Raw genomic sequence first — 22,395 nt, 5'->3', positions numbered from 1 at the left:
TGCCTGAAGAAGTGCAGACACTTTTGAAGCAGTTTGCTCATTTGTTTGAGCCACCTTCTGGATTGCCTCCACAACGAGCAGTCGACCACAGCATTCCTTTGATTCCAGGTGCACAGCCGGTCAAATTCGACCATATCGCTATACCCCAGCTCAAAAGGATGAAACTGAGGCTCAAGTGTCTGAAATGTTGCGGCAAGGGATCATTCAACACAGCTGCAGTCCGTATGCGTCTCTGGTGCTGTTAGTCCAGAAGAAAGATCTCACTTGGCGTTTCTGCATTGACTTCCGACATGTGAATGCCATTACTGTCAAGAACCGCTTTCCTCTCCCTATCATTGAAGAATTGCTGGATGAGTTGGCTGGGTCAGTTTGGTTCACCAGTTTGGATCTGCGGGCGGGATATCATCAAATTCGCATGAAACCGGAGGATGAGCATAAAACAGCCTTCAAGACGCACCATGGCCACTACGAATTTAAAGTGATGTCCAATGGGGTTACAGGTGGACCAGCTACGTTTCAGGGTGCGATGAACATTCTGTTTGCGCCATTACTTCGCAAGGGAGTGTTGGTGTTTATCGATGACATTTTGGTGCATAGTCAGACTCTGCGGAGGCATGTAGAGTTGCTGCAACAAGTATTCCAGCTACTGGCTCAACACAAATTTCACCTCAACCTCTCTAAGTGCAAGTTTGCTCAACAGAAATTGACATGTCTTGGGCATGTTATTAGTGTTGATGGTGTATCTACAGATGACAAGAACATTTCGGCCGTCCGAGATTGGCCAACTCCCACCACCGTCAAAGAGGTCAGAGGGTTTCTGGGGCTGGCTGGGTATTATCGGAGGTTTGTGAAAAACTTTGGATTAATTAGTCGTCCACTCACAAATTTGCTCAAGAAGGGTGTCATTTTTGTCTGGAGTCAAGAAGCTGACGCAGCTTTTCATCACTTGAAGTCGTCGTTGATCACAGCTCCGGTTCTGGCACTTCCTCGGTTTGATCGGCCGTTTGAGGTGGAGACGGATGCTTCTGACCATGGGATTGGTGCTGTCCTTATGCAAGAGGGGCATCCCATAGCCTTTTTGAGCAAGGCCCTTGGTCCTCGCAATAGTGGACGCTCTGCGTACGAGAAAGAGTTCATGGCAACCTTACTTGCCGTGGACCAGTGGCGGCCGTATTTGCAGACAGGAGAGTTTGTGATTCGCACTGATCAGAGAAGCTTGGCTCACTTGGATGAGCAGCGGTTGCATACCCCGTGGCAGCGCAAAGCATTAACCAAGATGTTAGGCCTGCAATACAAAATAATCTATCGCAAAGGGGTCGAGAACCGGGCTGCAGATGCTCTCTCCCGTCGAGATGGAACGCTTTGTGCTATTTCCGTGGCCCTACCAGTTTGGTTGGAGGATATCACAAAAGGGTATTCGTCTGACCCTCAAGCTTGCAAACTATTGCAACAACACAGTGGGTCTGCGGATGGCGAGTCGCCTTATACGGTGCAAGATGGGGTCATTCGTTACAAGGGTCGTGTGTGGCTGGGAAGCAATGCAGTGACGCGGACTCAAATTCTCCAGTCACTTCATGCTAGCCTGCTCGGTGGACACTCAGGCATCCATGCTACTTACGAGAAAGCCAAGAAGTTGTTTGCATGGCCGAACATGAAGTCTGACATCACCCAGTTGGTCTCTGCATGTGATGTGTGCAAGCAAGCTAAGCCGGAACACATCAGAACGCCCGGGTTGCTTGAGCCGCTAGCAATACCACCACATCCCTGGCACACGGTGACTATGGACTTTATAGATGGGTTGCCGGCATCTAGGGGATACACTTGCATCATGGTGGTAGTTGACAAACTTACCAGGTATGCTCACTTTGTTCCGCTGATGCATCCCTTCACAGCTATTCAGGTCGCGTCAGCGTACATGGCAAATGTGTACAAGCATCATGGGTTACCATATGCCTTGGTCTCGGATCGTGACAAGATCTTTACAAGCACCCTCTGGCGAGAATTGTTTCGGCTGGCAGGAACTGAACTCCGCATGTCATCTGCTTATCACCCCCAGACGGATGGTACCACGGAACGCGTGAATCAGTGTCTGGAGTCTTATCTCCGCTGTTTTGTTCATGCTTGTCCACATCGCTGGTATCAATGGCTTCATTTGGCTGAATTCTGGTATAATACTGCTTATCACTCTGCACTTGGAGCATCACCCTTTGAAACCTTGTATGGGCACCCTCCTCGGCACTTTGGCATTATGGAAGCAACAGTTGCAGTTTCTTCAGATTTGCACAGCTGGGTGCACGAGAGATCACTCATGTTAGCTCTGCTCAAACAACATCTGGAGCGCGCCCGTCAACATATGAAGGCTCAAGCTGATAAGCATCGATCAGAGAGATCCTTTGTGGTGGGCGATTGGGTGTTTGTCAAACTGCAGCCATATGTCCAGGTCTCCGTGGCGCAACGGGCCAGTCACAAGCTTGCTTTTCGTTACTTTGGTCCTTTTCAGGTCGAGGCTCGGGTGGGCACAGTGGCTTATCGTCTGCTGCTGCCGGCAACGAGCAAGGTGCATCCGGTTTTCCACGTGTCCCTTCTGCGTGGCGCTCTGCCTCCCTCCACTGAAGTGGCGCCGGAGCTGCCAACCCCACCATCGGTGCACGCGATGCCCTTCATACCGGAGCAGGTCTTGGTGCGTCGGATCATCACCAGGGGCACGGCCAAAATTCCGCAAGTTCTGATCAAGTGGGCTGATCAGCCTCGTTCCTTGGCAACGTGGGAAGACTACTTTGAGCTTCGGAGCCGATTTCCTGGAGCAGCGGCTTGGGGGCAAGCCGCGTCTGAAGGGGGGGACAATGTCACGTCCTCGGCTACTACCCAAGGCCCACCAGAGGAGCAAGACGGCCTGGCACGGCCCAAAAGGAAGAAGAGGCCCAACCGGCTTTTCGATCCAGAGACCTGGGAAATGTAGGTTAAGTAGCTGTGTGTGCGTGGTGAGGAGGCACGGCCGAGTACTGAATGTAATCTCATCCCCATCCTCTATCTCTCTCTCTCTCAAAACTGCGCCTCCTCTCTGAATCCCTCCTCCTTCCCCAAATACTGCTTGTATCTCCATGGATATGATGAATTGAGTAGAGAGGGCATACCACACCTCTTCTAACTAGTGTTTGCGACGTTAGTTTGGACTTTGTGGATGACGCGTGATAAGATCGTGATTGAGTGTGTCTTTCTTAGGAGAGTCTATGACTCAATCTTCAAATTTCTTGCATTTTTGTAGAACTGGCAGCCGCTGTCTAGACAGTGCCACCGTGAGTGGCTTGACCTTATGATGGATGCGATGCATGTGATGCTGCTCGCCGACTTGACTTGCCGCAGGTCCCCTGAGAGTATGGCCACTTGGTACTTCGAGAGCCTGAGTCGGCACATAATCTTGATATTGACACGGACATCGGGAATGTCTTTCTCCATTGAACACACATCGCCGAAAGGCCTGAAATAAATCCAGGCAAATGCCACCACCAATGCCAAGTACTCCCTCCGTCTAGGTGTGTAAGTCATCTTACGAAAACCAAATAATCCCAAAACACTTAGGCGCGGTACATTAACTCTCATCTCGTTTCTTGTTTCATGACATATCAACCAATAAGAGATGTGGGTCATGCATGCTTTAAATGATTTGAGACTACCAAACACGACATGCATTGGTTAGTTCGTTGCATGCATTGTTATTAATTAGCAAAAACACATTAAGTTCTCTCGTTTTCCCCTCCACCTTGGTCACGGAGCGCAACGTAAGATGACTTACACACCTAGACGGAGGGAGTATTAGACTTTAACTCTGGTCGGTTGGTTCTGCCACAAAAAATCTTACCATCTAAGCTACACTCAGTTCACCCTTGATAGAAGACACCCTTGACTTTAGAACATCAATAGTCGTCAGACGGTACTACTGTACAAGCACTTCACAATTGCACAACGAGACTGCACGGAAAGTTTACAGATACACAACGGTAGTGACGGCACGGTATCGAAGTGCACGCAAAATGGAAATGAGAACAGAACATGGACCGATGGAACGCGAGTGCACTGTCACTCATGCATGAAAATGGCGCCGGGCAGTGCAGCAAGGAGGTTGCATTGACGCGCCTGTACGTAGTACCCTTCCGACTTCCATTCGCTGTGCTGGTGCTTAACCGCACTGGTACTTTTTCTTGCAATCCCGGCCGGTGTACCGCTCTCCGGGCGCCCCGCACCCCTCGACGCAGGCTGGCCTGCTGGGCTCCCGCACGTATTGTGGGCTGATGCTGTGCAGAACGTGGCGACGCACGTCCAGGTCCACCGCCGTCACCACCCCGAGCTCCGGCGCCACGCCGTCCTCCAGCCTCATCGTCGCCGCCTGGTCGACGCTGTAGCCAGCCGCGGACTTCGCGTCGGCGGCAGCGAGCACAAGCGCGAGGATCACAAGCGAGATGCAAGACGCCTTTCTCCCCATGCTAGCTTGGCAAAATCGATCCGTTTGCGCCGGCCAACATCGGAGGAGAGTGCACCCATCTTTATGGATGGAGGTTAATTTGGTGTTGCGCAGCTCTCGTGGCCTCTGCCAGGACCACCCGCCTAATAGTTGTTTATGTTGCTTCAAGTTAATCTCATAATGGTTGCTTCCATGGAAGGTTTGTGTTTTGGTGGTGTCTATTGTTCGGTCTGAGAACCCGATCGATCTAACACCTTTAGTTACAATCAAGCTCTGCTTAGGTTTTCACATAGATCTCTCACCCGCCCTGCATCTACATGCAACCTGCAGACGTGCGAACTATGGGGCTGTTTGGATTGTGACTATGTTTACCTTGCGTTGTCACATTATTTTTTGCCACACTTGTCTAACTTGAGTTGCTTAAATTGTTAGCCACACTTTGCCTTGCCTAAGGAAATCCTGACACACTTTTTGTGTCTCTAACATGTGAGGTTCACTGCTCATAAAAAAAATCTTGCCTTAGGTGTGGCTAGAACCAAACACCAACCTAACTTGGTCAAACTTGCCTAAGATGAGGTGTGACAAAATATGGCAATATGTGGCTGAAATCAAACAGCCCATACGTGTGAGTTAAGTTATGTGTGGCCAGGATGGTCCATGGATGTTTTGCCCCCACATAAAACCCAACTCTCAAGTGCATGTACGTGACATTGGGCCTTAGTTGTGGAGAGATAAGTGGTGATAATGGGACCAATGCAGGTAGGGGCCGCTAGGGCTATGTGGGGTACCTTCTCGCGTCTACCGCGGCTTTCGGAAGTGCTTCCGTGGGGTTTTCTTTTCTTCTTTTCTTTTTATGTGTTTTTTGTACACGTTTTTCAAATGATTTTTTATTTTTTTAAAATACATGACAACTTATTTTAATAGATGTTGTACATTTTATAAATACATGATGAACATTTGTTTAAAAAACATAAACGAACAATGTTTTTTAACACATGCAAAAAAAGTTAAGTACACGTTGAAATTTTTCTAGACAAACAATAAAAAATTTAATACATGTGAAACAATTTTTAGATACACATTGAACATTTTTTAATACATGTTAAATATTTTTCATGAATGCCATTCACAATTTTTAACACATACAAAACATTTTTAAGTGTAATAATGTTCTTTTAAATGTCATGTATTTATTTTAAAATGCTACAAAATATTTTTCTTAAACTACATGAACAATAGTTTTACCATGTAGAATTTTTCGGAAATACTAACGCCGTGTGGGTGTTCGCATCTCGCCCACACGCATGGATCAACGTCGCTTTGTGTTTGCACGAATCTTGACATGTTTTGCATGCCACGTAGGACTGGGCCGGTGTGTGGGCATTTATCAGGTCGCCCACACGTCTGCTTTACCATGCGGAGGGGCTGGTGTGTGGGCGTTTAGCAATTCACCCACACATCTATTTTCACGCACGCAGAGAGACTGGTGTGTGGGCGTTTATCAGTTGGCCTACACGCCCTTCTCCCACGCCCGTCATCACCATGCGACTGCCCCATCAAATCTCCACCGCAGCAGCCAATGGCCGCCGGCAAAGCTTCGTTGTAGCGCAGCACGACGTCATTGCGGTACAGCGATGAAGCACGTGGCGGCGACGGCGGAAGCTGCAACTCAGCATGGCGGCATGCGGAAAGCTTCGACGCAGCACGCGGTGGCAATGACGGATCTTGTAGCAGAAGCGGCATTGATGCACGTGGTGGTCGGAGGTGTTAACATCGTGCGCGGCCTTGCGCTGCTTACTGGAGAAAATGTGCATCGGAAGGGGGGCATAGGAGAGTGCCGTGCTGAACAGAAACAAGTGGACGAGGGAAGAAGGAAGAAAAAAGAAATGGATGAGCTTTTCTCACGTGGAAGAGTCAAGCAACGGTGGTCCCTCACAGGGACGCGTGTCAAGCATCAGAGGTGGCTTGCGTTGCGCCAAAATCATAGTGATCCCTCACCTACGGAATATTGAGTCGGCATAATATCTTGAGATTAACGATGTCATTTTCCTTTTTTACCAACTCAGCAATGACGGGTGGGCCTAGCAGATTAATAACGTCATGCAATGATGCAAATGTTTAGTATCTACCATCAGTGCTTTTTGTAACTGTCAAGTTTTTGTGCGGTGCAAAATATCACGATTTGTAAAGTGATGGTTTTCACTAATCGTGACACACGGAAGTGGTGGTTCTGTGCATTTAACTCACCTACGGAATACTGAGTCGGCATAATATCTTGAGATTAACGATGTCATCACATGTGCCTTCGCAGTCGACACGAACATCTTCTCCCACTAAACAAGCATTGTTGTAAAACATAAAATAAATATAGAAAAATGCAAACACTAGTGCCAAGTCTAGAACTTGCACCCTGTTGAACGGGTTCCACCACAACGACAACACTAAAAGAAATTGCAAAATGAAAATGGAAATAAAACATGGATCGATGGAACGCGTGTGCATCCAGGCACTGACGACGGGCAGGAAGGAGGAAGCATTCCTAATGCCCTCCCATTTATCTGTGACCGACGCACATGTAAATATTGGCGCACGGCCGGCCTTGGAAATTGTACGACTTTCCGGGTGTGCACGCGGGGTTGCAGACTGGCCTGTAGGGATTCAGGCCGTTATTCGGGCTGATGTTTGTGCCCGTGAGGACGCGGCGGTGCACCTCCAAGTCCACCACCGCAAGCTCTGGCGGCACGCCGTCTTCTAGCTTCATCGATGATGGCGATATCGCCATCATCTGCGACGCCGCCGCGTCCTCGGTGGTAGCCGTTCCGCCGGCGAGCGCGGCCGCCTTCATGCCCAGGCCAGGGAGCACAGCTAGCGCGAGGATTACAAGAGAGATGCAGACCTTGCTTTTCATGGTAGCTAGCTAGCTAATCGACCCGTTGGGGCTGGGCAACAGTGGAGAGTGTTGCGAGTGGCCAGGCGCGGCATCGGCTTAGTAGACGGAGGTTTGGTACTGGGCACCTATCGATCTGTCTGTCCGAGCCTTTCAAACGAAAGAGCATTTGTACGTTTGCGCGCATGCAGTAGCAGCTTGATATGCTCTAGTTCCGTGCATGCATGGGCGTGTAGAAATAATCAATGTCGGCACGCAAACTCGTGAGAGTGGAGAGGGACGTCTGGTGTCGAGGAGCGATGGAGCCAGACAGAAACAGACGATACCACCAGACATGCAGCACCAGCTAGCCATCTCAGCAATATGGCAACACGTACGTTCTGTAGTCACATGCTGCTTGGAAGAGTCCGCTCGTGCCGCTACGCATCTGACAAATTGATGCCATTGCCATGTGCTAAACCTTGAAAGTAATTGTTTTTATATAAGTAAATAAAACGCCGAGTATAACACAGACGCGTGTGAACCCAAAGTGAAAAGTGTATTGTCAGTCTCTATCACCAAAATTATAATCCGACTTTGATACAGAAGATGTAAAACTTGATATCTTTTAGCATATAATTATGATAGTGTCTTTATCAATTCATAATGTCGCCTCAAGAAGATAAAACATAACAACTACACATCGAACGATTAGAATAGACACATAACCAACATAGGGAGTATGGCGAGAGCGTCGATGGCAGCAGCGGACATGGAACAGATGGTGGCTGCGGCAGAGCACATGACACGGATGGCATTCGATGAGTAATTCATCATGTTGGTCAGTCGTGGTCTGGACTTGAATTTTATTTTGGCATGTTCGAATTGTTGAACAGTGATTTATTTTGCTTTATTCAATTGTCTAATTATGATAAATTTGTATGATCCACATGCATGGATTTCATGGATTTGAGGGTTTCCATGTTGTCCAGGATATACAAGGAGCCATCTAGTGCTGTCCGGGCTCACGTCCGGGCGCATTCGTGGGCGTTTAGGGGATGAATTTGTCAAATCAGGCGCTATTAATTGCTCTACTTCCCATGTGTGTTGGGGCTGCCCACCCGACACGAATGCCGGACAGAGATAGACGAAGGAGATACCACAATTTTGCCGGCGACGAACGCCATGGCGCACAAACACATGTATCTTGTCTTTATTTCTCACAATGACTCGAACACATACATGGAGGTACACATGCACACACGCAGTACTACACAGAGGAGCTCTCCTGCCGGCCGGGCGCATACCACGGTCCATACGGAGGGTACGTCTTTCTCATCAGTTTCGTTTAGAAAATGTTGCTTCAAGATATATAGCTCTAGCAACGACAGTACTGAAATGCCGAATGGAAATGGAAACAGAACATGGATGGATGGAGCCCCAAGTGCAGCCATGAAAGCACGTACACCGATCGCCGGAAACAGAACATGGATCGATGGATCGCCGGAAACATGCTGCATTGACGCCCGTCCGTACGCAGTGTCGCTCCGTTCACTTTGGCGGGCAGAAGTTATATGGGTTGCATCCCCGGCCAGTGTACGGATTTCCCTTCCCCCCGCACCCACCACTCCTGGTGCAGACTCCCTTGTTGGGATTCAGGGCTCCCGGGCTGACCGGTGCGCCGGCGAGGATGCGGCGGTGCACCTCCAGGTCCACCACCGACGCCACCGCGAGCTCCGGCACCACTCCGTCGTCCAGCTTCATGGACGACGAATGCGACGCCGACATCAGTTGTCGCACCGCCGCACCCGCGTCGATGCGGCCAGTGCCACTGTCGAGCGCCGCCGCCTTCGCGCCCGGGCCAGCGAGCACAGCTAGCACGAGGATTACTAGGAAGATGCACACCTTTCTGTCCATGGTAGCTAGCTAATCGATCCGTTGGTGCTGGGCAACTGTGGAGTCGAGTGTTGCGAGTAGCCAGGAACAGCACCGGCTTCATTGTAGATCCAGGTTTGTTGTTGGGCACCTCTCATGGCCCCCATTTGAATTGGACAATGTCCATGTGTCTGTCTCAGCCTTCAAAATGCAAGAGCTTTTGTACGTCTACGCACATGCAGTAGCAGCTTGATTTTCTCTAGCTCCCATGCATGCACGGGCGTGTAGAAAATAATCGATGTCGGCATGCAAGCTCGAGCTTAGCCCTCGTGACAGTGACTGTTAGACTGTATATATACGTAGCCTCTTTATACATATTGTAGCATTGTATTGTACCCTTTGATACCTCTATATAATGAGATAGCCACACCCCGTTTAGGGTGTCGAGCAGTTTCCGAAACCTACGTTTTACATGGTAGCAGTTAAGGGTTCGATGTCTTCCGCTGCACCTGCTACCACGGTCACGCCGGCCCCCGCCACCGCCACCACCGTTGCTACGCCGCCTCCTGCGCCGCCTCCTCCCGTCGCTCTGTCGTCTTCGTACCTTGCCTCCCAGCCCCTGGCTGCGGCCTCAGCTTGGTGGTCCAACCAGCCGCCCTCGGGCTCCCAGATCGGATCGGGAGCCGGCCACGGCACCCTGCCGCCGCCGATGTCTTCTGGCGGCCCGTCGTCCTCGACCACTACGGTTGCCTCGCCGGCGCCGCCGTCCTTCCAGGGTCAGCCGCCTGCGTATGGCACCGCCCCTGCCCCGACCTATGGCGCCGCTACCTCATCGCCGTACGCCGCCCTGCACCCGTACGGTGTTTCGGGTCCGGCCTATGGCCCCCCCGTGGTATGGTGCCCCTGCATCCACTCAGGGTGCCCTGCCACCACCGCCGTCCGCATGGCCGATGCATCCCTACGGCGTGATGCCCCTGCAGCCCTACGCGGCGCCGACACGTCCTCAACCCTACGCGGCACCACCACCTTCGCTGCCCTACGGGGCTGCACCTCCTCCGTCACCAGGGGACCCGGTGTCGCCGTTTGCTGGTGCTGTTCCCGGCTATGGCGCGCCTTTGGCGATCGCCCCGCAGCAGGAGACGGATCCATCTATGGGTCTCTACGCGCCACCGACACAGGATCGTGTTGCACCGCCATCGCCGTTCTACTTCTCACATCTCCTTCCGGTGAAGCTCATGCCGGACAATTACCTGTCATGGCGGGCTCAGGTGCTTCCTCTCCTTCGCAGCCGCTACCTAGAGGGGTATGTCGACGGCTCCATCCCGTGCCCGCCGCCGTACCATCCGGCTTATCATGTGTGGGTGGCCTAGGATCAGGCAATCCTCTCCGCCATACAGTCATCGCTGACTCCGAGAGTGTCATCGTTGGTCATCTTTGCCGTGACGTCTAAGGAAGGTTGGTCGGCGCTTCACAGTAGCTTTGCCTCTCAGTCTCAGGCCCGTGCTCACTCTATACGCACCGAGTTGGGGGAGACCAAGCTTGATGGCCTCAGCATCACGGACTACTTCAACAAGATGACTGGTCTCGCCGACACGTTGGCCTCAATCAGCCAGCCGCTTGGTGATGAAGACTTCACCACCCATGTTCTCAATGGCCTGGATGACGACTATGATAACCTCATCGAGAATGTGCATGGTCGCGAGGCTGCACTGCCTCCCCGTGAGCTCTATGCGCGCCTCCTTGGTCGCGAACAGCGTATCAAGGCGCCGAGATTCTTCAGGTTTTGTCTCCGCCAACGCCGCGACTGACGGCAAATCTCAAAAGCCAGTGTCGCTTGATGGGAAAACGGCGGCCTCGCCTCGGTCGGCTCCGCGAGGTGCGGCTCCCTCCATCACTGGCGGTAGCAGGCCAGTTGCTTGTTTTCCCTACTGTGGCGCTCAGCAGGCCTACCAACTGTGTGGCATTGAGCGTCACATTATCTCCCACTATCTTCGTCGCTTCAAGCAAGACTTTCTGGGCCTGGGCAACAATGGCAAAGGGAATGATAAGCAGGCTGCCGTCGCGGTGACGAGTCACGAGCCCGGTCGCACTTCGTCCTACTCCATTGACCCTACGTGGTATATGGACACTGGAGCTACCAACCACCTCACCGGAGAGATGGGCAAGCTCTCTACTCAGGAGCCATATCGTGGTCATGATCAGATGCACACCGCCAGTGGAGCAGGTATGCGCATCTCCCATGTTGGTCATGCCTCTCTTCTTGCACACAATTTTCGCAAACTGCATCTTTCCAATGTCCTTCGAGTTCCCTCTGCTACGCGTAGTTTGTTGTCCATTCCTCAACTTACTCGTGATAATAATGTCCTTACTGAATTTTATCCTTTTCGTTTCTTTATCAAGGATCGGGACACGAGGACCGTTCTGCTTAGCGGTCGTCTTCGCCATGGCCTATATGCACTTGACGCGACGCACACATCTCCCATGCAGTTTTCTCCTCAGACGTTCAGTGGTGTTCGTGTGTCGCCTACGCACTGGCATGCACGCCTTGGTCATCCTGCGGCTCCTATAGTTCGCCATGTGTTGCATCGTCATGAACTACCAGTTGTGTCCAATAAAACTGCTGAAACTATTTGTGATGCCTGTCAGCAGGGCAAGAGTCATCAGCTTCCGTTTTCAGAGTCTAGTTGTGTTGTGAAACATCCTCTTGAGCCTGTGTTTTCTGATGTATGGGGTCATGCCCAGATGTATGTTAGTGGTCACAACTATTATGTCAGTTTTATTGATGCTTATAGTCGGTTTACTTGGCTATGTCTTATTAAGCGCAAGTCTGATGTGTTTGATGTTTTCATTCAGTTCAAGAACATGTTGAGCGTCTTCTTAAGCAGAAAATTATCCATGTTCAATCCGACTGGGGGGGGGGTGAATACCACAACCTCAACTCGTTTTTTAACAAACTTGGGATTTCGCATCGTGTGTCTTGCCCTCATACACATCAGCGGAATGGAACTGACGAACGTAAGCATCGTCGTCTTTTAAAACTGGCCTAACTTTGCTAGCTCATGCATCCGTTCCGTTTCGGTTCTGGAGTGATGCTTTCTCCACATCTTGTTTTTTGATAATTAGGCTCCCCTCCCTCACGACTTCTGAAAATGCAAACTCCGCTTGAACTCTTACTCAATGAAATTCCAGACTACACATTCCTCAAGGTGTTCGGGTGTGCGTGTTGGCCTCACCTACGTCCGTATAACAAGCGTAAGCTAGAGTTTTGGTCTAAGAAGTGTGTTTTTCTCGCGTATAGTTTCCTTCACAAAGGGTACAAGTGCCTACATGTTCCTACAAATCGCGTCTACATATCTCATGACATTGTGTTTGATGAAAATGTGTTTCCCTTTCGTGCACTTCCGACAAACTCTACCACTCTCACGCCACTTGTGCACATGTCTATACCTTCGCCTGATCAATTTGTGGATGTTGCATATGCCCCTGCGTTGCTTCCTAATCATGCTGCAGGTATTGAACGTGGTGCTCGCCTTGAGCTCCTGGATGAACAAGCGTCGGACGTCGCTCCTGATCGGGACGTATCCCGCGTGCATGGGCCATGCATACCGGGTGTCACCTGCCAACCCTCCACTGCTTCGCCCGGGGCGCGGGCGCCGGCCTCATCCGCCCCGATGTTGGCCTCGCCTGGCCCGCAACGCCTGCCTCGCCCGCCCCGATCCTGGTCTCGCCTAGCCCGTGGATGCCGGCTTCGCCCAGCCTGGCGGTCATCTCGCTTGGGCCAGCTGCCGTCTTCCCCGGCCCGGTGGTGGTCTCGCCCGACCTGGCGGTCACTCCGGCTGGGCCGGCTGCAGCTTCGCCGGGCCCAGCAACACCGGCAGGTCTCACCTCGGCCTCCGATGGGCTGCCTTCGTTCGCCTCGACGTCGCCTGCTTCTCTGGCGCCAGGGAGTCCTGGCGAGAGCTCGTCAGGTGCCTCGACCTCATCGCCGTCACCTGCTGCTTTGGTGTTGCCAGCACAGCCTGCTGTCGCCTTGCGTCCTCGCACACGAATTCAATCTGGCATTTTTTGTCCGAAGGAACGCAAAGATGGGACTGTCGCATGGCTCGCTGCTTGCATGGCTCATACTGCTGCTGATCCCACTGCAGAACCTCGTCACTTTCAGGCTGCACTTAGTATTCCTCATTGGCGTGCTGCAATGGAACAGGAGTTTCAGGCTCTACTGAAAAATGATACTTGGCAACTTGTTCCTCCAGTGTTCGGCGTCAATGTCATTGATTTCAAGTGGGTTTTTAAAGTCAAGAGACATGCTGATGGTTTTATCGAACGCTACAAAGCACGGCTCATCGCCAAGGGCTTCAAACAGAGGTATGGTCTTGATTATGAAGACACGTTCAGTCCAGTTATCAAGCCTACTACCATTCGTTTGCTGCTGTCTCTTGTTGTTACTCGAGGATGGTTTCTTCGTCAGCTTGATGTGCAGAACGCTTTCCTACATGGAATTCTCGAGGAGGAGATTTATATGCGCCAGCCACCTCGTTTTGTTGATCCCGCATGTCCTCATCATCTCTGTCGTCTGGTTAAGGCACTATATAGACTCAAACAGGCTCCTTGTGCATGGCATGCCCCCCTCGGTTCCGTTCTTCGAGCTCTTGGGTTTACTCCCTCCACTGTGGACACATAGTTGTTTCTCCTTCAGCGTCCTGAGGTCACGATGTATCTCCTGGTTTATGTTGATGAAATCATTCTCATTAGTTCCTCCGATACTGCTGCTGATCGTCTTGTGACTGCACTGAGTGGTGATTTTGCTATCAAGGACCTAGGTGCTCTGCATTTTTCCTTGGTCTAGAGGTTTCATGGTTGTCTGCTGGATTCACTCTTACTCAGAAGAAGTACTCCTTGGACGTGTTGCGTCGTGCTGGAATACTGAAATGCAAACATGCTATTACTCCGATGTCTGCCACTGATCGGTTGTCTGCTCTTGATGGAGAGTCTCTTTCACCTGATGATGCTACTGAGTATCGCAGTCTCGTTGGTGGTCTGCAATACCTTACTATTATCAGGTCTGATATCTCCTATGCAGTTAACCGCGTGTGTCAGTATCTTCATCCACCCAGGACATCTCATTGGTCAGCCGTGAAGCGTATTTTGCGTTACATCTGTCTTACTGCCTCCTATGGTTTGCTCCTTCAGCCTACACCGTCCGGTGAGCTCTCCACTTTTTCAGATGCAGATTGGGCTGGTAATCCTGATGACAGGCGATCCACGGGGGGTTATGCGGTATTCATGGGTTCTAACTTGATCGCCTGGAATGCTCGCAAGCAAGCAACAATGTCTCGCAGTAGTACTAAGGCTGAGTACAAAGCGGTTGCTGATGCGACTGCTGAGATCATATGGGTACAATCTCTATTGAGGGAATTGAGAGTCTCTCCGGCTTGCCCTCTAGTTCTGTGGTGTGATAACATCGGTGCTACATATCTTTCATCTAATCCGCTGTTCCATGCTCGAACGAAGGACATTGAGGTTGACTATCATTTTATTCGGGAACAAGTTGCACAGAAGCTACTTTGTATCAAGTTCATCTCATCAAAGGATCAACTTGCTGACATCTTCACGAAGCCTCTTTCACAACCACAGTTTTGTAGGCTGTAGGCGCAATCTTAACTTGCTTTGTACCTCAGGCCATAGTTAAGATTGAGGGAAGGTGTTAGATTGTATATATATGTAGCCTCTGTATACATATTATAACATTGCATGGTATCCCTTGATACCTTTATATAATGAGATAGCCACACCCCGTTTAGAGTGTCGAGCAGCTCCCCAAACCTACGTTTTACAGTGACAATGTCGGAACGCAAGCTCGAGGTACGGCTTCATGGACGACGGCTGGTGTCGAAGAACGATGGAATCAAACAGAAACAGACGATACCACCAGACATGCAGTACCAGCTATGCATCTTAGCAATATGGAAACACGTACACTAGTCACATGCATGCTGCTTGGAAGAGTCCGCTGGTGCCACTGCGCATCTGAAAAATCGATGCCATGTGTTGAAACTTGAGAGTAGTAGTTTTCCTAACATATAAATAACAAAAACGCCGAGTATAGTGTGAACCACAGTTTTTTTCGCGAATACGCAAAGCTTGCGTATCATTTCATTGATAGAAGGAGTAGAATGAGTCCAACAGGGATACAACACATTACACGAATGCAGACAGGCGCGAACATGGTGCCCAGAGCAGAAAGAGAACGGATGCTCGGCCCGAACAAAGAAAAGAACGCAGCTAGACCCAACCTAACCCGAACCAAGAGATGATGCCGAACCAGCAATAAGCCTCAACATCACCAAACCAACGCCGGGGACACCGCGAGCGAGCAAGATAGCGCCTTCAAGAAGGAAGACGACGCCAAGACGTCTTCGCCATCCGGTCCGAAGCAGCCAGACCTAGGGTTTCCCCCGAGCTCGAAGAGGGGCACAACTAAAGGCCATGGCAGCGCCTTCAAGAAGGAAAGACGACACCCGCGAGCACCGCCACTGCCAGCACCGACAAGCAGAGCAGAGATTTCTCCCTGGCCAGAAGCTGAGCAATCCCATAGCCGCCGGGTATGGAGTCTTGGATGAGGAAGCCAACGCTGGCCGGAACCACCTGGCTGGAAGGGGGTAGGTTGGGCTGCACATGCCGTCGGAGGGTGGCACCGCCTCCGGACCCACGAGCACTGGATCTAGCAAAAGGAGGAGGCTTTGAGGCGTACAGGGTCGATGACGAGGCAGAGACCACCGTGATGGGAGACGACGGCGACAGGCGACGACGGCAAGCTGGGACTGGAGGGATGCAGATCCAAACTTCTGTGGCCGTAGCCGTTAAGACATCGACGCGCCAAGCAAGCTGGAAAGGGATGCAACCACTTGTCGCCGAGGCCGAGGCCGCCCGGCATAGAACGCCGGCAAGCCTAGGACACCTGAAGATGCGGGTACATGGCCGCCAGGGCCGGAGCAGCGCCGGCAAGGACCCGTCACGGGCTGCCCCACGCCTGCCAATACCACCGAATCCTCGCCACCGCCGCACGAAAGCTATCACCTTGGCTTGAGGGGGGAGGAAGTGCCGTCGGGGAGGGGAGGGGGCCTGCGCGAGGCAGGTCGTACGCATCCCGCAACCCGGCGCAAGTCCCACGCCCAGCCGCAGCCAACAGCAGCACGAACGGCAGGCCGGGGCGCACCGCCGGTGGTAGGGGGGAGCTGCAGGTATGGCCAGGGCGTGGCGCATCCACCGCCGGACCGGCAGGGGTGGGGGCAGCAGCTGGAGGGGGTGGGGTGGGGGCGCCCGCGACTGCCATGGATGGAACCTGGTGATGGGGGGGACACGGCAAGCCTGGGCCGCGCAGGGCAGGCCGACGAGTGAAGGCCGGATCCGGACGCGTAGCACAGCCAGGGCATACACGCAGCCCCGCCGGACCAGCAGACAGCTGCCATGGGGGGTCGGGGCGCGGGGAGGTGATGGAGGGCGCGGGGTGGTGGTGGAGTGCGCGGGGAGCCAGATCCGCCCCGCCGCCACCTTCATGGGGTCCGGCACGGCTTCGCCGGCCGGCCCTCCGGCGGCGGCGGCGCGAGGGAGAGCGGTGGAGTGCCCGCGAGTGGTGGCGGCTAGGGTTCCCCCGTGTCGCCAGAGGAGGGCGACGCGGGGGGCGGGCTCGGTCGGTCGTTTCCAGTGTGAACCACAGTGACAAGTATACTCTCAATCTCTATAACTAACGTTATAATTTGACTTTGACAAACGAGATGTAAAACTTGAACTATTAGTTTATATTTTCGATAAAAGTGCCTTTTAACCTTGATCAAGAGGATACAAACACAGCGAATATACCTCCAGTATCTGCATAAGATAAACACAACCAATAAAGGAAACAAGCGGATTTGTAAAGGTTAAACCGAGACGAACGGTTCGTCTTGATTTACCGAGGGGAACGAATACGATGCAATCAGCAGAACAGGAGGGAAACGCCCGGAAATATCTTATCTCCCCCGCGTCGCTCAACTGGGCGACATGGGTGGCTCCCCATTCAATCTCCATCAATGCTCCTCACTGCCGCCAGCCCGCCACCTTCAATGCTCCTCACTGCCGCCGCCGCCACCGGTGGCAGGCCCTGCCTCTTTTATTTTTCTCTTGTTTGACTCTCCCCGGCGGCAGCATCTCTGTCCAAGCGGCTTGTCAACAGCCGCAGCACCCAATGTTGATCTTTCAACAGCCGCAGCACGGATGTTGCGTCCTCTCCCTGTTGTCTCAAAATGGAGCCATCCGTGTGGAGCGTGTTCACCATGTCGAAGTGGTGTAAGGTGAGGTGGACATGACGTCTTCAACCCCAGCACGAAACACCACCATCCAGCGGTGCATGGGGCAATTGGCATGGGGCTGATCTATGGCTGCGCTGTAGAAGATTTCATTAGTGTGTTGCCTGACGTCACGGCTCCGATGGTGTGCTGAAGTGCTGATCCACTGGTGGTAGTGGTGCGCCTCTCATCAGTATTGATTTTGGAGCGCTCAAAAGCAAATGCAATTAATGGCAGATCTAGCGGCTTCATCATCATCTATGCCACTCCGGCCTGCGGCGGTGGACTCGAGAATTGTGGCGACCATCAAAAGGGCTTTGTCAGGGTTGCTCGCTCTAGATCCGGTGGTTGTGTTCAGCGGGAAGATGCAAACTATGGATGACGATTTGACGCGAATGTATGGTTGTGCAACGGTGGCGATTTCACATCGCATATAGTTGTTGAGATTGCGGAAAAGTGATGGTGGCAACAAATAAGAGACATCGATGGTGGTGCTACACGAGCATGCAGAACCAAGACATCGAAGGTGAAAGTGTTGAAGAACAATGGAGCCAAACAGAAACAGATGATACCACCAGACATACAGCACCAGCTAGCCATCTCGCAATATGGCAACACGTGCTACTTGGAAGAGCCCACTCGTGCCGCTACGCATCTGACAAATTGATGCCATTGCCATGTGCTAAACCTTGAAAGTAATTGTTTTATATAAATAAATAAAACACCGACAATAACATAGACGCGTGTGACCCCTAAACTGACAAGTATATTGTCAATCTCTGTCACTAAAAATATAATCTGACTTTGATACGCATGATGCAACACTTTGAAATCTTTTAGCTTATAATTTTTACAGTGTTTTCTTTATCAATTCACAATGTCACATCAAGAGGATACAAACATAACAAGTACACATCCAGCCTCTGAACGATTAGAATACACACATCAAACAAGGGAGAGAAAAAGGAAAGACAAGAAAAAGGATCGTCAGTAAAGGTTTAGCCAAGACGAATGACACACTGTACCAAAACATCAACAATTACCCGTGCTTTTTTACATTACCCAGATTACGAGAAGGCTCCCCAACACAAGAAGAAAACGTGCATGAACCAGATCCAACCACATAGCTCAGATCATGGGTTTTCACCCACCACAGAAAATCCGGACAAAACTCCAGAAGGTGCCTTCAACAAGGGAGTGTAAACTCGAACGCTAATCTCAGGTATAACCGTTGAAGGTCAGAGCTAGTGCGTTTATCCCGGAACTCGAGACCCGATACTTGAAGAGCACCACCATAGCAGAAGTCCCATGTGTTGCCGCCACCAACTTGCTATGCAAGAAGTCTCGTTGTAATGTCCCGATCAGCACTGGAATATCAGATCAAGATGAACTCCACACATCCAGCATTTACTGAGCGTGCTAATGGGTCTGAGTATTTGTTCTTTTCTAATGGAGCTGAACCAATGCATTTACATAGACAATGGATCAGAATATTTGGTCTTTGAATATTTGATCATCACCAGGTTTTAATGAAGGTAGTTAGAGAACATTTTAATGATTTGAACCATAGATATTTTGTGAGACATATATGGCGGAATTTTAATAAACTTTTTTAAGGAGGTGTCTCAAAAATAAGTATGGAGATGTGCTAGAAGTACTACTTATGGTCAAAGGGAGGGAGAACCTGAATAACACGTTACTAGTGCGAAACAAAGATGTTGATGATTGGTTGGAGTTAGAGGCTAAAACATGGTGAGGACATTTCAAATTAAATCATCTATGTTATCACATATATGACACTACCCATTATGAAAATAGTAACGCGTTACTAATCTAACTTAATGATCAATATGACCGGCCGTAGTAACAAAACAGGACAAAAACTCAGCGTGTGCACGTACCAAGGAAAATAGGATTAGGGCAAACTAACATGTGATTGGATGATTAGGAGGACAGTGGTATCCACAACCCACCAGGGTTCAAGTCCTAGACTTGACACTGGTACTCGCATTTTTCTAGATTTATTTCAGGCCTTCCGGCAATGTGCTTTCAGTGGGAGAAGACGTTCTCATCGACTACGAATCCGTCTGTGGCCATTTCATTCAATTCAAGATGATGTACCAGATCAGTCTCTCGGAGATGCTTATAGAGATAGGGTGTGCGTGAGTGTTCATAAGAGTGAGTGTATGTGCATATGGTGAAAATCAGTTCAGTCGGACTCCCCACCCCCCCCCCCCCCCCGCCCCCACCCCCATCCCTCGCCTCGCCTCCGCTGAGGCGAGCCGAGGGCCAACCCTAAGCCGCCGAGCATTCCTCCTCTCCCTCCGCCGCCACTGGAGGTGCTCGCTAACGCGGGGTGTGCGACACCTAGGAAGGTGGCGGCGGGGATCAGGTGGATCCGACTTGCTGGTGAGCCTCGACGCCCGGGACGGTGGCTCCGGCGGGTGGCACGCGGCGTGGCCTTTGTGGCGGGCCTCATCGGCGAGTGTTGTGTGGGCTGCCTCCTTGGCTGTGCGGGCGGGGGGGGGGGGGGGGGGGGTCGTCAGCGTTCCGGCGTCCCCACGGTGGTTTGCTAGCAAATCTTGGAGAAGACCCTTCCCCGACCGTGATCTGCCCGGATCCTTGCTGGCCCTGCCCTTTGCCGGCTGCGTTCTTCATCCACGGGGCTCTACAGTGCAGATCTAGTGGTTGGGCATGTTTCCGGGGGAAACCCTTGGCCGACGCCGTGGCCACTCCAAAGGCAAGGTCTTCCGGCACCGTTCTCCTTCCTTGAGGCTTTGGAGTAGATTCCCTCCCTCCCCCCCCCCCCCCCCCCTCGAGCACAGGTGAAAGCCTGCCCTCCCCTGCTTGGACGATGACGACACTCGATGATGTGCTCCTTCCCGAAGGCGTCTTCCGAGGTTTGCTCTTGCTTTGGTGGTGCAGTGAAGGGTGTGGCGGCCTGATCCTCTATGCGGCAGCCTACGCGGTCCCCTGGTGTGGATGGTCTCTACCACTGGTGTCATACAAGGGGATTGGTGTCTCCTTTTCAGGCGCCGGTGGTACCTTACTTGGTGGGAGTCCCGGTCTCCGACGATTCCAATCCACGACCAGTGCAAGGCTTCATCCCTCTTCGGCCTTCTCTGTGGTATTCCATCTTCGATCGACGAGTCTCGGCCGGTGCCCTGCCTTGCCGCTGTCGACGATGGTCTTCTACTAGTCGGTCTACGTTGCGTGTGGGTCTGTTGTTGATGTGTTTCATGGCCGCTTGGGCTCCTTGGTCTGGGTTCTTTGGAACCTCTCCGTCGTTCGCCGGTGCGGCACCTGTCGAGCCTAGGTGAAAGGGTAGTGGCCCTTTGCGGCGACGGAAACAGACCTTGTGATTGCTCATGTTTGGCCCTTTGGTTGCAGTCAGCGGCACATTACTTCCACATTTCTTGCCTTAGTTTGGTTAGTTCGTTTCAGCTTTGGGGCGGTCGATGGCAACGGCGCTTGCTGTAGCCTTAGAGTTGTTCTTCGCAGCACTATGTATTTTATTCCGCATTGTTTTCTTTCTCTGTTATGTAATTCTTATGTATTCCTGGCCGGTTGATGGTTTTGTTAATTCAAAGCTGGGCTAGGTTCGAGCCTTTTCTCGGGCTCGGCCAATGCCTTTTCTCAAAAAAAAAAAGTGTATATGCGTATGTATGAGCATCTGCGTATGTGCGGTGCTATGGTAAAAAATAGAAATAGAGAAGGAGAGAATACAGACTGTGCCAAACTATTTGACAAAAAGAATTCTGTTTTTTCTTGTTCTTTATTAGATAGATGGTCTGAGTGGAGGTGGTCCGGTGGGCCAAATTATGAGTGACCTCAGCATGCATGCATGATCTCCCTACCGGGCTTCCGGCCTATGCTACAGCAACACCACCACCAGTGCGATGCCCGTTCCAGCTTGATGTTCTGTTATCCTTGGCCAAACAGGACTACAAATTGTTTTCACATGTGTTTATTCACAAACTGGATGTAAGATAACGTTCACTTTTGATCATCATCAAGCGGGAGGTACATTATGCCTAGTTACGGTCTCTTTCAAGAAACATAGCGACAGCAACGATGACGCGGTACTGAAATGCAAAATGGAAACGAAAGCAGAACATGGAGCGCGAGCGCACACATGCACCCATGGACGGAGGAGGGGGAATCGACGTCCATGCTGCTGTCCCGCTCAGTTTCCTCCTGGGCAGCGGTAAATCTTGAGGCAGTTCCGGCCGGTGTTGGGCTATCCGGGCTGCGCGCACTTGGGCCTGCAGGCTTGCTTGTTGCCGTTCAGTGGCCCCGGATCGATGCCGGCTAGGACGCGCCGGTGCACCCCGAGGTCCACCACCGTGGACACCACCGCGAGCTCCGGCGCCACGCCGTCCTCCAGCCTCATGGACGACGATGATGTCGGCATCAGCTGCCGCACCGCGTCGACGCTAGCAGTGCTAGTGCCGCCGACGAGCGCCGCGGCCTTCGCGCCCGGGCCGGCGAGGATCACAAGCGAGATGCACACCGCCGGTCTGTCGATGCAGCAGTACATCATTGAAGATGGATTGGTGGCAAGTGGCTGCGGCGGCTTCATACCAGGCAGGCGTCCTGGTTGAGGAGTGCGCCGGACTGGTAGGTGCCCCATACCCGGCAGGCGTCCTGGTTGGGGTCTCATGTCTTAGATGTTTAGGTCTGGCTGCGATGTCTGTTTGGTATTAGGCCCAGACTATCTGCGCCCCTTCATTAATTGGAGAGGTGTAGCGACAGTTGTTGCTTAGACGGTGGCTTTAGTCTTGCTGTTGTATGCCTTTGTAAGATCTTGTGCGAATAATAAAGTGGCCGTATGCATCGCCTAGATGCAGAGGCCGAGGGTCATCCTCCTT

The 22,395-nt window shown here is 51.8% G+C and overlaps 4 protein-coding genes across 4 annotated transcripts; all 4 read right to left on the bottom strand.

The window, feature by feature from the left end:
* Positions 1 to 3,712: 3,712 nt before the first annotated feature.
* LOC123066674 (uncharacterized) lies at positions 3,713 to 4,509 on the bottom strand. Its single transcript, XM_044489713.1, has one exon. The coding sequence runs from the start codon at positions 4,478 to 4,480 to the stop codon at positions 4,178 to 4,180; it is 303 nt and encodes a 100-aa protein (XP_044345648.1). The 5' UTR covers positions 4,481 to 4,509; the 3' UTR covers positions 3,713 to 4,177.
* Positions 4,510 to 6,648: 2,139 nt separating this feature from the next.
* Positions 6,649 to 7,445, bottom strand: LOC123066673 (uncharacterized). The gene has a single exon (XM_044489712.1). It carries the CDS (start codon positions 7,365 to 7,367, stop codon positions 7,014 to 7,016), a length of 354 nt encoding a protein of 117 aa, XP_044345647.1. The 5' UTR covers positions 7,368 to 7,445; the 3' UTR covers positions 6,649 to 7,013.
* Positions 7,446 to 8,511: 1,066 nt separating this feature from the next.
* On the bottom strand, positions 8,512 to 9,326 carry LOC123066671 (uncharacterized). Its single transcript, XM_044489711.1, has one exon. It carries the CDS (start codon positions 9,240 to 9,242, stop codon positions 8,877 to 8,879), a length of 366 nt encoding a protein of 121 aa, XP_044345646.1. The 5' UTR covers positions 9,243 to 9,326; the 3' UTR covers positions 8,512 to 8,876.
* Positions 9,327 to 21,686: 12,360 nt separating this feature from the next.
* LOC123066670 (uncharacterized) lies at positions 21,687 to 22,150 on the bottom strand. The gene has a single exon (XM_044489710.1). The coding sequence runs from the start codon at positions 22,104 to 22,106 to the stop codon at positions 21,765 to 21,767; it is 342 nt and encodes a 113-aa protein (XP_044345645.1). The 5' UTR covers positions 22,107 to 22,150; the 3' UTR covers positions 21,687 to 21,764.
* Positions 22,151 to 22,395: the final 245 nt, after the last annotated feature.

This window comes from Triticum aestivum, chromosome 3B (assembly GCF_018294505.1).
Source record: "Triticum aestivum cultivar Chinese Spring chromosome 3B, IWGSC CS RefSeq v2.1, whole genome shotgun sequence".
In the NCBI taxonomy this organism is placed as follows: Eukaryota; Viridiplantae; Streptophyta; class Magnoliopsida; order Poales; family Poaceae; genus Triticum; species Triticum aestivum.
The sequence above is the reverse complement of the archived record's forward strand: the minus strand, read 5'-3'. Positions and strand labels throughout refer to the sequence as shown.